At 31.5% G+C, this 12,983-nt stretch overlaps 1 protein-coding gene across 1 annotated transcript; it reads right to left on the bottom strand.

The window, feature by feature from the left end:
* Window positions 1-704: 704 nt before the first annotated feature.
* Window positions 705-7,622, bottom strand: LOC100799283 (notchless protein homolog). Its single transcript, XM_003548055.5, has 14 exons — window positions 7,386-7,622; window positions 6,599-6,825; window positions 6,415-6,496; window positions 6,204-6,293; window positions 5,883-6,008; window positions 5,245-5,372; window positions 4,406-4,605; window positions 4,013-4,076; window positions 2,984-3,094; window positions 2,256-2,393; window positions 1,717-1,859; window positions 1,567-1,621; window positions 1,377-1,433; window positions 705-1,278 (listed from the first exon to the last, which is right to left on the bottom strand). The coding sequence occupies exons 2-14, from the start codon at window positions 6,761-6,763 to the stop codon at window positions 1,195-1,197; spliced, it is 1,443 nt and encodes a 480-aa protein (XP_003548103.1). The 5' UTR covers window positions 6,764-6,825; window positions 7,386-7,622; the 3' UTR covers window positions 705-1,194.
* Window positions 7,623-12,983: the final 5,361 nt, after the last annotated feature.

The following is a 12,983-nucleotide window of genomic DNA, read 5'->3' as shown; positions in this document are numbered from 1 at the left end:
AGTAGTTGTATTTCAGATAGTGGAAATTGATTACGAAGTTAGAAATTGGTCCAGATAGCAGTTAGTTCACTTATGCTATTATAGTTTGACAGAAAAGTGAAACCAATAAAGAAAGATTTCTATTTATTTTTTTACAAAATGAAGAGAGATTTCTTGAAAGTTGTAATTCTTTTTAAATATTCACACATACATTACTCTCAAGTTTCAACAACAAAATAAATAAATATTTGTCACAATCTTTTTCTGTCCATCCAACCAACTTGAGAATCTAGTAAATTTTCTACTTATTTCCTCCTATTTTAATATACAATTTTTGAAAGTGGGGTTTTAAAGGAAAGGAAACATTTCCTGTTTTTGTTTCCTATTTTCTTTTTTCAAATTTTCAAAGATTTAGAAAATTTGTTTGTTTTAATTATCTATTTTCTATTTTCAAAAAAAAAAAGCAAGTGTTTACTCTCTTTCATCTAGTGTAGTCTCAACTTTGGCGAGTTTGAATCTATGAAGATGCTCCACTGACCATTCATCTACGATTTGGTGAAAGAACAGGTGTGCCTTGGCTCCATGAGGAACGTCCATAGCCCTTGCTCACTTCGAGGTGATCATTACTTGAGATCTTGATTTCCAAGCTTTTTCACACTTATTTTTTAAGTTTTCAACAATCCAAACACAATTTTATAAAATGAAAAGGACACAGCTTAATTTTCTTACATCTCAAATTAAAATACTCCATTCAAACACTACTACTAAAGTGGCAAGGCCAACAAAAAATCATCGTGTGTCAAACTGCCCAAAAATTTCTGAGTTCATACCAATGAACCCTATGACAGTTCAACCCATTATAGTCATTGTTGTCACCGAAAAACAATACCACCTACAACTATTAATGGAAGAGAAGACCAAGAAAGACTTCAAAGCAGACAAGAAAACATCTTGCAAGCATGTGATAGGCCTCCAAACATTTCAACCACTGTTCTGAGACTCGCTTTGAGCAACTTCTTCCAGTGCCTATATTCTCAATTGCTATGAGAGTAATATTTCTGATAAGTCATAAACATATCTTCTATGCTGTCTATATAATTTAAAGACCTTGCATCCACATAATACCAACCATTGATTTCCATGAAATCCATGCATCCGCAAAACTCCATTGAGATTGTACTTCGTTGGATTCCCAATATTCATCCAAAAATTAGCCTAGCCCATCCACAACTTCAACACTTTATCCTTACCACCAGAGGCTACCTTCTCTCCATCTGGACTCCAATCGACCGAAAAAACCTTTACAGCAAGAAAATAGACTTAGGTCAGGGACTAGAACGGAAGAATATTTGAAAGGAAAAAAAAAAACACTCAAGTTGTCATGTGAATAGGCATACTTCATCAGAATGGCCTGGAAGATCTTGCTTCAACTTACGAGTCCGAATATCCCAAACCTTGAAAACCAAACATAATGAAAGCTCAGTTCAAGTTTAGCAAATGAAAATTGATGTATTCAGGTGTATAAACCAAACTAAAAATGTTTTCGATACATATCCCTTCTTGAGAGAAAAGGAAAATTATGCTTACCTTAAGTGTTGAATCTTTGCTGCCACTTAAAAGAAGTCTACTGTCTGCAGACCAGCTGTACAGTAAATCCCAATACACATTTGATTACAGTTATAAATGAAATATCTTTAGCTTCAAGTTTTAATTAAGATAGAATCACTTATGTGGTACCTGATCTGGTAAACAGGCCCAACATGACCACGGAAGGCAGCAACAAATTTCCCTGTGGTGCCATTCCATAACTTCACAGATTTATCAAAGGATGCACTTGCCACCCATTGCCCATCAGGTGAAAAATAGACATGGTTCACAAGCTGTCAGCAAACCAAGTTTAACTTAATCATTAAGCCTAAAAGATGGAATGTGCATACAAAAAAAGTCATAACTTAATTTTGTGATAAGATCTAACAATAAAACAAATTTCAACCAGCAATGAATACTAAGAAATGGGCATCAGCAAAAATATTTATTAAAATTTGGATTGAGCAAGCAGCAGGATCGATACATTTATTAGAATTTTTTTTCCCATTTTTTGAGTACCAAGAAATGGTCCTATATCAGAGAATAATCTTTCTAAGCCTATTTAGCTGTGCTCGATAACACTGAAACAAACAGAACTTCCATTGCACTTTCAAGATCATTTTGGCTTATTCTCATTAACAATTTAACTACTTTAAATGTGAAGAAAAATAAAGGGAAAAAAGTTGTACCTGCTGATGGCCGGTCATGCGAGTTTTGGGGTGCTTGTTGATGAAAGGTTCCCAAAGGAACATAGTGAAATCATCAGATCCAGAGACCAGCCTTTCAGGGGCATTGCCTCTCATTAATTGATACCTTTCAAGAGCAACCTACATTCATCAGCAGCACAATCTGGTATTAATAAAACAGAGATGGAAGAAGTTCCGAGAGGAAGGAACTTGGAAAAGTTAAAACCTGAAAAAAAATGGATTGAAACTACTCTAATAATAATTATGAATGCAAACTACATAACTAAAAGGAGAAATGAATCGAGAGATAAATCAGCTTACCCCAAAGGTCCAAAATATTAATTAACATAAGAAAAATGTAATATAAAAGAACAAAATGTGTCCTTCTAAGTTAAGAACCATGCAAATCACTTTATGGAAAGTATAAAGCAGAACAAGAGTTCAAACTTTAAAGTATACAAAATTACAAACTTAAATAGCATTAAAATAGTTATTAAAATTCTTAATTTTATTGATTCAATACAATAGTTGCATGTAGAACTAATGCAACCCTCCCAGTCCAAACCACAGGGTTTGACATGGTTGCATGAATTGTAATCCAATTCAACAGACCTGCGAAGTCTGAGATTGGGCTTATCAATCTGATCTGACCAGCCAAGGCAAGCCAGGTCTAGTAACTAATAACTATTGTTAAAAGGGAAAACAATACCATTAAACAAAATAACATTTACCTTCTTCATTTCCTCTGGAGATGAATACTTTTTTCCAGTATGATCAAAAGCTCCAGTGCGAAGAACATACTCGGTGCTCAATGCTAAAGAGTTAACCCAATGCCCATGTCCCTAGAATTAACACCAAAATAAAAAATAAAAAAAAAAAGTTATTAGAAAGTAAAGACAGTATAGTGACATCACTAAAACAAGATAGGAGTTGAATATCAGGAGTTTTAGATGGAAAATACAAGGCATGTATCTGATGCATAAATAAGAACAAAAAACTCATCGTCATATCCATCTATACCAGAATTGTTATTTTGTTATTTCATGATAGACTTTCTTTTTTTCATAAACAAAGAAATTCATGTAGAGTAGACTCAGAAAATATTACAAGGAGAATGGAGGATACATGGATAAAAAAAAAATTCACACATAACAAGTCCAACATAATTTCTTATTAAAATTTCAGGAAAAGAAAAGAAGGAATTCCACAAAAAAACATTAATTGAAATAAAATTAAAAGAAAAAAGTCTCATGCAACATGGATAAACAGAAGTTTGGTCACCATACCTGGAGAATCAAACTTTTAAAAGATGTATCCACACATTGAATAAAAATTTTACACTAACATTCTAACAATGGATAAACAGAAGTTTGGTCACCATACCTGGAGAATCAAACTTTTAAAAGATGTATCCACACATTGAATAAAAATTTTACACTAACAATGAATAATGAATCAAAATAAAACACTAAATGTATGTTCAGAAAACCGTTAGGAACCCTGTTGCACGCTTTCAAAAGCAATTTTTCACTTTCCTAGGAAGCAAATGTGACAGCAAAAAATTCTTGCTTCACCATAAATAGTAAAATACCAATTAGTAGCTATATCTGGTATGCATAAAAGTGACACTAAAGATATTATCAAATAACTCAAATGAAGAAAAAGTTGACACCAGATGAGAAACAGGAGTTATGCATAACAAAAACCATGATTAAAAAAAATGCAGATAAGAAGTTAAACTGCAAAGGGATGACGCTCACCTTCAGTTCTCGGATTAGCTTCCCTTGTGTGGTTTCCCAGACTTTGATTGTACAATCCTGTGAGCTGTATAAAACAACATAATTAAGCTCCAAGCAGTAAAAAGAATTGCAGAGTGATAATTAAGACACTAATTTAATTAAAAAGAGGGGAAAACCCCTGTTCATATCATCAATCAACATTAGGATCAGTTGAGTTAAAGGACTGAAAATAAGATCTCTTGGATAAAAACACGAGTTAAAATCATAAAATGAGAATTTAACCTAAATGAGTTTCTATTTCCAACAGGGGTATGCAGGAATATGCAGGAATATGCAATATAACAATAAGAATTACTACAAATAAAAACTCAGGCTGAACTTCACAGAAACTGGAAGGACAGAGGGAGAGAATACCCAGTATAAATCACGCCATCTCCACCCCATTTTACACATGTTATTGCAAGTGTGTGGCCACTGAGACACATAACACATTTCTTTAAAGAAACATCCCATATACGAGCATCCCCATCTTTGCTGGCACTTACAAAGCGACGGCATGGAGCATTCAGGTGGACAGGTTCCCAAGAGATACCAGTAATCCATTTCTTGTGGCCCTGCATTTAGTATACTTTGAATTTTGTTATCCAAGAAACATTATAATGACCCAAAACTCTTCAATTAGCATCAGTTGTCAAAGTAAATACTCAACAAACCAAAATAATAGTTCCACTATGTACCCAAAAAATAAATAAATAACTTCGTACCCCATTGCCCAGAGGCTCTTCGCTATGCGAAGGTATGGGGGAGGGATGTTGTACGCAGCCTTACCCTTGCATATGCAAAAAGGCTGTTTCCGGATTCGAACCCATGACCAACAAGTCACCAAGGCACAACTTTACCGCTGCACCAGGGCTCGCCCTCTAAAACATATCAAAAATAAAGTTTGATGTGCTTTATTTATTTTGGGAGTGGAGTAGGGAAGAGGAGAGAAGTTCAATCAGTATTAAGCAGAGTCGTGTAATTCTTATATCTAAATAAGTGCTGCCCCTGCTACATTGCCCAGTGCCCACTACTGCTTTCAATCTTCATAACCACATTTGACTATTCAGTGTTCAGAGCTTCAAGTTTCTATAAATCTTTGTTCGAATCTTTGAATGTTTGAACTTGGAAGTTTGGCATGATATGTAAAATTAAGAGGAAAAAACAAAACAAGCTTTTTAATAGAAATTGGTATTCAAGGTTGAAGATCTTACAATTAGTGGATTGCCTAATGACTTTCCAGTTTGGGGGTCCCAACAAATAAGTTCTCCAGTCTTGCTCCCACTTACAAGATACTTTCCATCTGGTGACCATGCAATACAAAGGACCCAGTTCTTGTGACCTGCATAAAATGTAAACAGCTATAATGCTATATATGACTCTAAAATTCTTATGCTATAATTTCCTGCCTTCACCTTCCCTATATATCCCTCTTATCCCACCTCCCACTATTCCTTGCCATCTCAGCATTTGATTATGCCCAAGATTTAATAGCATGAACATTCCCTTTATTTCCCATTTTTTCTCCTTACCCACATGTTGATTCTCATCCCCTCCCTTGTAGCATAGTACTGGGTATTAACAGATTACACAAACTATCGAGAATTATTTTTTTTCTAGCAACGCAAACATGAGCATTACCAACTTCCAACAATTCTAACTTTGAGAATTTTTTTTTCTAGCAACACAAACATGAGCATTACCAACTTCCAACAATTCTGACTTTGTTTTGCATGAGTTAAATTGATCATTTTTATTCTTATACTAAGAGAAGGATAACAAAACATCAATTGAGTTTTTCTTGATTTAATTAGCAGATAACAGAGTAACTTATTATCTTTAAATGTCAAACCTGTGCAAGTGTACAATGGTGTCTGAGTGGTCAAGTCCCAAAATCGAACAGTGGTATCACCAGAACCACTTGCCAGTTGTTGCCCATCAGGACTGAAGGCAACACTTAGTACAGCTTCAGCATGACCTACAGAATACAAGCAATCCCAACATGAATTCCAGAGAATATGACAATAACACAAATTCATGCTAAATCTTCAGCAGCCAAACCACATGACTGTTTTTCATGATTTAGCATGCATAATATTTTTTGGGGATAAAAATTCTACATACACCATTGTGCCACTATATGAATGGAAAAACACAATTCATCATGTCTTACCAGAAATAGTAGCCGTACAGCGATTCACAGGACGGATCCGGAAAATAGCTTGAGGTTGACAAACTATAGGCAATGCCTTCTCCACCGAGACTGAAATAATGTTAAAGTAACATTGCAAAGGAAAAGAAAAACATCAATATAAGTGTATATTTTCTTCGGCTCAATGAATTAAGAAAAATAGACTAGTTTGTTGTAACTAAACATGACTAGCCTTTGTTTTTCTGCAAGTATGTTTCAAGTGGCACAAGGAGCTCCTCATTTGATATATAGAAAGCATACGGCAATTTCTCCTCCTAAAATGAGAGCATAGATAATCACTCAATGTTATAATAATAATAATAACCAAAAAAAATGTAAAATAAAATTTGGGAATAGGAGTAAGGGGGTTTAGTTACATTGTTTAGAAGCTTATTAACAATCTGGTTGAGGTGTTGAGGACCAGCATTCTGAGGTAGGTACATAGGAGCACCAAAAGGAGTTCCATCTGGGTCTGTCAAAAGGCACATCACATTGTTGATTATCTCCCTCTTCTCCACCATAGTCTCTGTCTCAGCCTCCATTTTACAATTAGGGTTTTTCCTTTTTTTCTCTAGTGGGTGTTGCTTCTCACTTCTTTGCAGCACTGAAACAAAACAAAGCAGTGAAATGGGGTCACATTAGCACAAACCCAGGACCCATGATACACAGACATAGGACACATTGGCACAAAACCTCTCCCACACTCAAGGTTTTAAAAACAGTCCACGACCATGATTTGGGCCGCAATATCAGGGTTTTATAACTGTCCACAACCGCAATGGGGACCCTATCGGCCGCATTTGTCCACGATATCAACAACAGCAATGAAACCGCAACACGACATTTAAAATCCTCACACTAAAGAAAATTTGTAAAAGCTCCCTCATAATAGTGATGAACACAAATGCTTACCACAAATGTCACAGGTACAACCAACCCAATGTTTAAATGTGTTCATGGAGGGAGGGTCAGAATAGATAGCAAGCAATGCAAGCCCCCAACCCAACTAAGCAAGCACTGCCACTCGGTTCAACAAAATCAAAATACTAATTATTCTAAAATTTGTTTCTCTGACGAATAGGTAGTAGTGAGTAACTCTTAAAGAAAAATTTCAAAATTGTTCCTTTTGGTATATTTCTCCGAAGAAGATTCAAAAAGACTTGCCTGGTGTTCGCTCGTGCGAGTCTCACTGGTTCGAGTTCGACAGCAACGACGACTGAGTTTGATGCTTTAGCAGATTATTAGGGTTTCAATGGCGCCGGAGACGCAGGATGCGCCGGTAATGGAGGCTGCGGGAAGGAGAGGCGCGCGGGTGAGGGTTTCGTGAGGGTTCAAGGAGAAGGAAACCATGGCATCAGTATTTGGAAAAGCTTAAATATGTTTTTTTTTAAGCCTATTTTTTTAGGATAGGTTTTTTAGGGTGTGTTTGGTTGTATTTTTATTTTTTACGGATCTTGGTCACATTAACCCCAAATTCGGTCGACTAATACAAGGTCAAAGTGGTTCAAAAGCATAGCAAATCAAATCCAACCTATTTGACTAAACTTAGTTAATCTTCCGGTTCTCGATTGGATAATAAGGTCCAAGTCAATTTTTAGACTTACATGAACGTGAACCAATTAAAAAAGCAGTCCCTTAAAAGAAAAAAGATGGCTAATATAAAGAAAAGGAGGCTTCTATTAGTGATAATAATGGCTTATAAATCACGGGGTCGTTCAAATTAATTATCTTCTTGTGCATATTAATAGTTTTCTTATCATTCAATTTAGGCATAATGAACACTGAACAATGATACAAAGCTTAACTTTCATCGGGGATTGGAATTGTTTTTTCTTTGCTTTATTACTCTTGAAACTATAAGATTGTATTGGTGTTTTTCCATATATGACATTGATTTTGTTTGGGGGTCATCCTTGGTGGTGCGGAGCGGCAGTGCCAACAAGTGTTGCGTCAATGTTCGTGTATTCCACAAAAACTCTTCTTGGGAAAGGTTATCACATGAGAGGCGATATCCTCACGTGAGATTTTTAATGAAGGAATAAGAACAATTGGATTATATTACAATGAATGGTTGAAATTTGGTATATATATATATATAAAAGACAATAAATTGAGAGGAATGTTTTATTACGAAATGAGAGAATTAAATAACAATAATTAAATGCACCTGCAATTAATATTAACCCTTTCATGCGTATTTAATATTAACAATTAAAACTACTGTACATTTAATATTAACAATTAAATTTGAACTTTTTATTTTGATCTAAGGATAATTATTTAATCTTCTCATCTCTCATAATAAAACATTCATCTCACCTGTTATGTCCCTTATATATATACTAATATAATACCTCTCTTAAATTATATTATGCTATTGATATACGATTAAAATGTACAGATGATATTAAAAGCAGAAGGACTTGCTTGGTACATATGGACGTTGTTTTTTTGTGCTCCCAGGAAAGGGATCAACAATCTATCTTTGATGTGCTCCCAAATGCATAGGGTCTTCTAACACCAAAAGGAGCTCCGCTACGCATCACTCACACTCACAATATTAATGTAAACAAATTGCAATGTTAAACTAAACTCTATTTCACAGTTATAAGTTCATAAGGTTTTTCTAAAGGTTAAAATAGATCTACTACATCATCAAATGATATTACAACTTAGTCAAATAACTCAACATGCATATTTTAATTATATAATACTTCAATTTTGCACATTTGAATTTATCACGCTTCGACATGTGTGTATATATCACGTCACCACACAATCATTTTAAGGGTTAGAAAAGTATGTGACACCTATTTCATATCTCTAATATCAAAGTTACATAGATCACAACACTACATAATATTTTAATAATTGATTTGGTATTACGTGATACAAATATTAATACATTGAAACACCATGTCTTGAGTCCAAAGACATTTACGTGTTAAATACGAATAAAAATTCTTAATTATTTTGATTATATGTAAAAAAATATAAAAATTAAAAATTATGTGTTACGTATCTATTTTTTTATATTTGACGTGTTATTAAAACAAGTTTTTAAAAAAATATAATTTGAGACATCAGATGATAAACAAATAAAGTCATTATCTGATACGATATTTAAGATGACATTTAAGACCTCATTTAATATTTTATGTCTGAAATTTTCTTTGTAGAAATATTATTCTAAGATATGTTCAGTCCTATAAAAAACAAATAAAGTTAATATCTAAAATTTTCCAATCGCCATAAAAAAGAGTTATACTATGCACAAAGAAATGACTACATGTTGTAGTTCTCATACACGTAAACATTAACATTGAAGAAATGACTTTCCACATAGAAAAGGACATGCATTTAATATTTGCATTAAATGCTCCACAGATAATCATTCTCATTAGACAAAGATAAAGTAAAAATATCTACATGTTGTGATACAATGGATATTAAAGGTAGGGCCTATATAAATCATAAACTTTGAATACTCAAAAACAATAATCTTGCAAGAAAAAAATTCATTATTTTTTATGCAAAAAGCTTTCTATATATTGTAAAGTTAGAAAATGTTCTCAAAACACTTTGAATACACTTAAAGAAAAAGACAAAACAAAATCATCAATGTGTAAGATGATTCTAGATTTAGTTTTTGAACAAACTTCAACCACAAATCTATTCTGACTTGTTTAGAGCCAACAATGACTTGATAGAACAAAAAATATATGAGTGTTAATCAAGCTTGGGTAGAGTAGAGCTTGATTTGTAGATCAATTAAAAGTGATAATGACAATACTTGTAACTCGTGAAGAGTTAATGAAATTTTATGTTTTTTCCATAATTGGACGTAGTTTAAGTGAAAAAGACAAATTTATACAACTCTTTTTGTTGGATATTCTCTTATTTTCTTTTTGTTTTCTATTGACACAAGGTCTAAATTGGTTTTTAGATTTTTGAAAATATATTGTACTTTACATATTTATTTTCTATCCTTTGAGTATGTTTTTCATAACATTTGTTATATGTTTTACAAAGATTCCTTATCAGACAAAAAACTTTGTTGAATTAAAAAAAAAAATTATTAAAATCACAATTCAAATTTCCCTTTTTATTATATTCATCTTTACACCATGTTACACACTAAGTGTTTTTCATGCATGTAAAGTGCTTCTCATGCACACAATGTTCATTGCGCACACAAAGTGCTCCTCATGCACACAAGGTGCACGTCTCAACAAAGTCGCCATCCTCTGCAAACTTTAGGTAGACATGTGTCATGAATGGTGATACACTCCATAAGAGAATTTATACATAAGATGCATAAGAGAATTATATCTCTTTTTTCTTCATTAATCAATGGTACGATGCATTCTATATTGTTACTTTATAACAATGTCTCATATAATGTACCTTATTATCCTATTTTCACAGTCAATTTTCTAAAAGAAACCAGTTTCATGTATTAAAGCTCCTAATTACTTCAAGACCATATACTTATAAAAATAGAGATGAAATTAAACCATATTAATACTACTTATGTTTTGATTAATAATTGAAAAGATATTTCACTTCATAATTAGAGAATATATTAAACATTCCATGAAATTTCAATAAATCTTCTTAGTCATATTTGTAGTTAAATTTTACTTATCAAATCATAAAATAATTATTATTATACTTCTAAAACGTAGTAGTTTAATATATACACAATCAATATGAAAAATTTACCATAGTAAAAACTTGACACTAACTTGTAACATTTTTTTTTGGAAATTAATAAAAATATTCAAATATTTTTTTCTAGTAACCATTTTAAGTGAAAATAAAGTTCAATTTATGACGAAGGTATTTTCCATTTTTACCAAACTTTATTAAAACCTTAACATGTCTAACTTTTTGCAAAAACTGAAATAGGTTTAAAATTAGCAAAATCTTAGACAGTATTGGTGTGAAAAATTTAGCAAATAAGAAAAATCAAATATAGGTTAGTCATTTACGGGGAGACCTATCAACATATAAACACAACACCTTAGTTTTATGCATATATAATTTATTAAAAAACAGTTATTAGAGTCTAATTTAGGATCTCAAGACCAGAGAACTAAATTTTGTTGCTGTTGGAACCATTTCACAGTCATTTCTTAAAAAAAAATTGTAAATGGCTCACTTTTAAATCAACTAACATCTTTCCAAGTTTGTCAAGTTCATCCTTAAATTTACTACACAACAACATGCAATGCAGGATATTTAACACATTACACGGAGACATATCCATTCCATAAAGCATGAACCTCAATGTTGTCTCTCTAAGGAATGTGATACAATATAAAAATTGCCATGATTCACACAAATTTAAGAAAAATAGAATTCTAGTTGGATTAGAAACTAATTTCAGAAAGTTATGGCCATAACAATGGATTCCATCAAGCAAAATATCAATATTCATAATAATCAACACGTTTAGGACCAAAAATAAAAAAAATATTTTAGTAGCTTAGCTATTATGTCTCATACAAATGTTGTGCACAAACTCAACCACTTGAAAACATTTCCATGCATCATGCTATCAAATTATACCCAATAAACATTGAAAAATATAGTTCAAATTAAGAATATTTTACCCACTGTAATACCATTATTGTGTTTGTTAATTGTAATTTTATCTCCTAAGTATATGTTTATATTTATATGAAAAATATTATACGTTAAAATGATAACTTTATTTATTAAATATTTCTATATAATTTTATTTATCTAACCACATAACATTGTTTATTATATATAAATTTCACCCTCTTGTTAGTAAGATAGTTATTTAGAAATAAATTTATTTAATAAATAAATTTATCAACTTAACTTTAATATTATTAACACCCTTTGGAGAACCAAGAGCACAATCAACAATGCATTAATATATATATATATATATATATATATATATATATATATATAATATATATATATATATATATATATATATATATATATATATATATGTATATTTTAATATATAAACTGAAAAAGTAAAATGTTTTAGTAGCTTTGGTGATTGCGAAGAAAGAAGTTGGAGGTCTAAGTTGCCATATAAGAAACGAAGTGCCACATCAAAAGACAATTAATGATAATACCTTTAGGAAAAACTTTAAAAAACTATACAATTTCATCGACAAAATTCGCCAAAAAAAATTATAAGATTTTTTAATTTTAGGAATCAATTTCATCAATCATTACAATTTTAGACACTAAACTGATTAATAATTTTAGGAATTATTTTGCCATTTTATTTATTTTAGGGGTCAATTTGACCATTCATTACAATTTAAAGAAATTAATTAAATAATAAAAAGTTATTTTACCATTTTATTAATTTTAGAGATCAATTTGGTTGGCCATTATAATTTAAAGAAATAAATTGATGATTCACTCAACAAATAATTGTTTGACGGTTAAAAAGTTACCGATCTAGGATTAAAATAACCATATGTATACTTTTAAGAATTATTTTGTCATTTTATTAATTTTGACTACCAATTTGACTGACATTATAATTTCAGGAAATAAACTGATAATTGACTCAATAAATATTTTCTTATGCAATTGATAAATTAAAATATTACTATAAATTAATTTAGGAATTATTTTCTATTTCATTTATTGTAGGGACTAATTTAACCATTCATTAGAATTTTAATGATTAAATTAATTGACAATGTAAATTCTCGAGATTATTTTGTTATTTTATTAATTTTAGAGATGAATTTACCC

The sequence above is a fragment of the Glycine max genome, chromosome 16 (assembly GCF_000004515.6).
Source record: "Glycine max cultivar Williams 82 chromosome 16, Glycine_max_v4.0, whole genome shotgun sequence".
NCBI lineage: Eukaryota > Viridiplantae > Streptophyta > Magnoliopsida > Fabales > Fabaceae > Glycine > Glycine max.
This window is presented reverse-complemented; position numbering and strand designations above follow the sequence as displayed.